This window comes from Octopus bimaculoides, chromosome 6, assembly GCF_001194135.2.
Source record: "Octopus bimaculoides isolate UCB-OBI-ISO-001 chromosome 6, ASM119413v2, whole genome shotgun sequence".
NCBI lineage: Eukaryota > Metazoa > Mollusca > Cephalopoda > Octopoda > Octopodidae > Octopus > Octopus bimaculoides.
The window spans coordinates 85,068,568-85,073,175 of record NC_068986.1 but is presented as its reverse complement, the minus strand read 5'-3'; the positions used below and the strand labels follow the sequence as shown (position 1 = coordinate 85,073,175).

The following is a 4,608-nucleotide window of genomic DNA, read 5'->3' as shown; positions in this document are numbered from 1 at the left end:
GTGTGTGTGTGTGTGGTAGTAGTATCACCACCATATTACGCTGAATAAACGTAAGACACATTTCGGTAAATTATTGGAAGAGTAAAAGAAACACTCGGTTTTGGGATCCTTTTTGATTATAAACTTACTTGGTTCTTAATTTATCAAAACTCCGGAAATACGAACGGCAAAGCTGACCCCGACGGATTTTGAGCTCACATCGTAAAGCCAGATGAAATGAGGCGAAAAATTTTGTCCACGAGCGAGCGATTCTACCAGTTTAATGCATTCGCAAGGATATTTAATAATTGCTTCAAACCAGCAATTTCGAAGGAGAGTGTAAGTCGTTACATTAATCCCAGCACTCAATTAGCGCTTATTTTATTAGAACTGGAAGAATGATTGTAAAGTCGACTTCATTGGAGTTTGAATTCACAAGGTAACGCTAGAAGAATGCTGCTAGCATTTCTGCCATCACATCACCTTTACAAGAAAATTTAATTAGGTCGGCATAACACTGAAAAATATTTAGTTACAGAATAATAAGCTTACATTTAGTTCAATTTCATCGTACTGTACGGTATCTCCTTTCATATCAAGACTCTCTCCCTGCAAACGTTGAACGCTTTTTGCGCGAATTTTATCTACTTGTACACTGTGAAATATAAAATATTGATATACATAAGTATATTTAAATATTTAACATCTATCTATCACTGTATGTTATGTGTGTGTGCGTGTGTGTGTGTTTGTGTGTGTGTGCGCGCGCCAGCTAGTGCAAACACACTATCTTTAAGATAACATATTTTAAATTGGTTTCATGTCATTCACTCATATTAAATAGTGTATATGCCTAAGTATACATTTGGCATGCAGGTGGGAAGAATGCTGGTAAGATATGCATTATGAATGCAGAACGAACACAAATAACGGAAAACATAGGAAAATAACGGAAAACAGGGGCGTAAACACACCTACATCGGTTGTCAAGCAATGGTAGGGAGACAAATACAGACACACAAGAACACATACACATATATACATACAACAAGCTTCTTTCAGTTCTATCGGTTGTCCAATACCGAACCGCTGAGTCACGGAGACGTAAGCACTCCAGCATCGGTTGTCAGGCGATGGTGGGGTGGACAAACACAGACACACAACCACATGCACACACGCACAGATACACACACACAGACACGCACACACACACATATATATATTTACGACGGGCTTTTTCAGTTTCTGTTCACCAAATCTACTCACAAAGCTTTGGTCGGTCCTAGGCTATAGTAGAGGACATTTTCCCAAGATGCTACGCAGTGGGACTAAACCCGGAACCATGTGGTTGGGAAGCGAATTTCTTACCACACAGTCATTCTTGTAGAAAATTTCATAAAAAATATCCATTTTTCTAAATGTTATAAGGAAACAAAGTCGGTGGAGCACATATGCGTACGTATGATGCAGCTATCTCCTTTCAGTCACTGATATCATTACGCATGCGTTACCTACAGCTCTTAGTAAACGTAGTAATACCTCCACCAATAGCGTATCTCCCCTCTAAGAACAATGGGGCGTGGGAAAGGCCTTAACGATGAAGAAGAGTCTGTCATCATCAAGGAAAGTGTTAAAGGCACCTCTCTTCATGTCGTTGCGGTGAAGATAGGTCGAGGTGTGGGCACGGTTAGACGATTACTTAAGGACCTTTCACTAATGAAAAAAGACTGTGGTAGCTAGGGATTTAAGGAATATTGGCTGCAAGTTACGTGGAAAACCTAGACAAACAAGCAAAGCTATTTTCAATACCTCCGTGCTTCTTCATGCACTGAAAACCATCAGAAATCGCATCGTCAGGACCATGGCTTCCGTGCGAGAAACCCTGAAACTGCCTCCTTTAACATTCCGTAACGGGAATTTGAGATGTCTTTTGACTTGTAAAAGCTTTCGTACCCGGGTTAAGGAGTTAGTACAGATGGCATTAACCGGCGCCGTTATTAATCATAGGTGATGGTGTACCCTCAAACGAACCATTCGTAAGTCAAGATAACACTAGAATAGAAGGGACTTTAATTATGTAATTAGATGATGCCATGTAATTTGGCTCTACATCCAGAGTGGTGGCGGCGAAAACGGTTGTTTACCGTCATCTCAAAGCCATACACGAAGTGTACAGAGTCAGAGCTAAACTTCATGCGGTGGGGAGACAGGGTTTTATGTTGCCGGATGGACACGTTGTGTTGAGAGTCAGAGAGGCAGAGAAGCCGCTATCAAGTCTTTAACGGCGAACAGGGGCGTTCGATGGAAGGACAGGAGCAGATGCATACGGCTTTTCAGCAGCATTTCGCTCTGTTTTTTCTCGCCGATGGGCGTGGCTCGCGGTACGGGAGGTGGAATACTGTGAAGGACCGATTGCGGCTGCTCTGGTCAAAGAGGTGCTGGCTGAGTGCTCCAAGGACAAATCGCCGGGGCTGGATGGACTGCCCTATAAATTTCATTGTAGCATTTCGGACTTGTTCGGGCACTGGCAGGCCTACGTCTACACAAACTGGTAGCAGAATGGGAGGATTCCCAGCTCTGTGAGACGAGGAGTGGTGACGCTGATCAGAAAAGACCCGAGCAAGAGAGATCATATTAGCAATTTTAGGCCCATAACTCTATTTAACGTAGAGTTAAAGATTTTGGAAAAGGTACTAGCTAAGATGTTGGCGCGTGTCGCAGAGAAACTTGTTGGGAGGGTGCAGACATGCGCCATCCCAGGCAAGTTGATCCATAACAAACTCCATCTCGTGCACTACGCCTCCGAGAAGGTGTGTAAGTTATCTGGTAAAGGTTGGGCACTGGTCCAATTAGACCTGAGTAAAGCTTTTTATAGGGTAGACCAACAGTATCTGGCGGCAGTCCTCTTGACGGCTGGGCTAGGCCCAGATTTTCGTAGTTGGATCACTGCCATTTATGGCCGTATTAAATCTACAGTCCAGATAATCGGTTACCTGTCCGTACTGTTTAGCATCAAGCACTCGGTTCGTCAGCAGTGCCCACTGTTTTCGCTCCTGTACGTAGTGGCTCTTGAGCCATTGCTGCGGAGTTTGGAGAGTTGTTGTTGTTGGGGGGGGGGTATCCCCACTGAACTAGGATGTGGTAAGTCTGTTTCTGCATATGCAGATGCCGACACCATCACCGCGTCTAATGAAACTCAGCTACCTTGTGTACACGATGCTATCAAATGATACCAGGCTGTGGTAGGAGAAAAAAATAACAAGGACTAGTCCATCAGCTTGCAGCTCGGCACCCGGATAGGCAAGACGATACCGTCTAGTGTCGTGAGGAACGCGATGGAAGGTCCTGTTGAAGTTGATTGGAATCTGGTTTGGACCGGATTCCCAGACGAAGAAAAATTGGAGTGAGGTGGCCTAGAGGGTGGCGGCCCCTAATACGGACCTGATCTCGAAGGGTGCTATCCCTGAAAGGGAAGGTGGAGGTGGTGCAGATGTATATTGCATTTGTAAACACCTACCGTCTGACCTTTGTTCCTTGCTCTGATTCATGACTAAGCAAGTTGGAACGCTTTCTCTTCCGCTTTTTGTGAAGGGGAAGAAAACCATACGTGAGGAGCTCTGTCTGCTGCCAAAAACCGCTAAATGGTGAGTTAGGGATGCCGTGACTGATGATGTGAAAACATGCGCTGAGGCTGAGGCACCTCTGGCTCTACTTTGAAGGTAAACGGGTGTGGAATCCGCTGGCGGAGACATTCTTTCGCGACGGGCCTCCTTCGAGTATTTTAAACCCCGTTTCATAAAACTGCGTAACTTGACTGAATGGCAAAAAAACATGCCGACAGGCACTCGTGTTAATCCACAAGGCGAGCAAGGCCGGCAGCGGGAGTACTACCTCGATATTCTATAGCAGGCTATTAGAGTTCATTTGAGATGACGACCTAGAAGTCACTCTGGGGTCCGATGAGGGCTAGTTTGCCAACCTGTTCAAAAGAACTTTCGTGCCGAGGTAGCTGGATAACTACAAGAAATCCCTGACCTGACAGTTGTATAGAAGTGCTTTACCTGTTCGTGATAAATTGTCTAGGCATGGAATATTAGTGAAGCCCCTACCCAAACTAAAAGCGTAAAATTGTACGTTGTAGCCGGTGGACTTCAAGGGCAAGGTTTAAAAGTTTTAATTATATTTAAATAAATCAACATATTTTAAAAAATCATTTATGAAACCATGAACAGTTCTTGTTTGTGATATCCTGTATTGTCCCCTCTATGTCCGATAAATATTATAATAAAGAATATATCGCTAGCAGACGAGGTGTCCATTACTGAAGAGTAACAGAATGGCCCGAAACCAGGACTGGTCTACTTATCCTGTCGCTAAAAGGTGGTAGGGATTTACACTCCTGTTCGCAATTTATCATTGTATACAGCTCTGCATCGTTAACCAGCTGACTTCTTGGAGTGAAAAAATCGCAATAGAGTTCGTTCGAACGGCAGCTATGTTGAAGTGGCTACAAATATCAAACACACAGACACACACAGATACACACACACACACACACACACACACACATAAAACTCGGAGTTTTATCATGGCTACCGAATAATTGTCACATATTTTACAGATATATAT

At 43.9% G+C, this 4,608-nt stretch overlaps 1 protein-coding gene across 1 annotated transcript in view; it reads right to left on the bottom strand.

Annotated features, from left to right (window-relative positions):
* The window catches only part of LOC128248076 (uncharacterized), a 37,545-nt gene that overhangs the window by 14,127 nt on the left and 18,810 nt on the right, over positions 1-4,608 (bottom strand). The window contains exon 7 of the mRNA XM_052968489.1: positions 532-634. Within this exon, the coding sequence (XP_052824449.1) occupies positions 532-634 (103 nt within the window). The remainder of the gene's footprint in view (positions 1-531; positions 635-4,608) is intronic.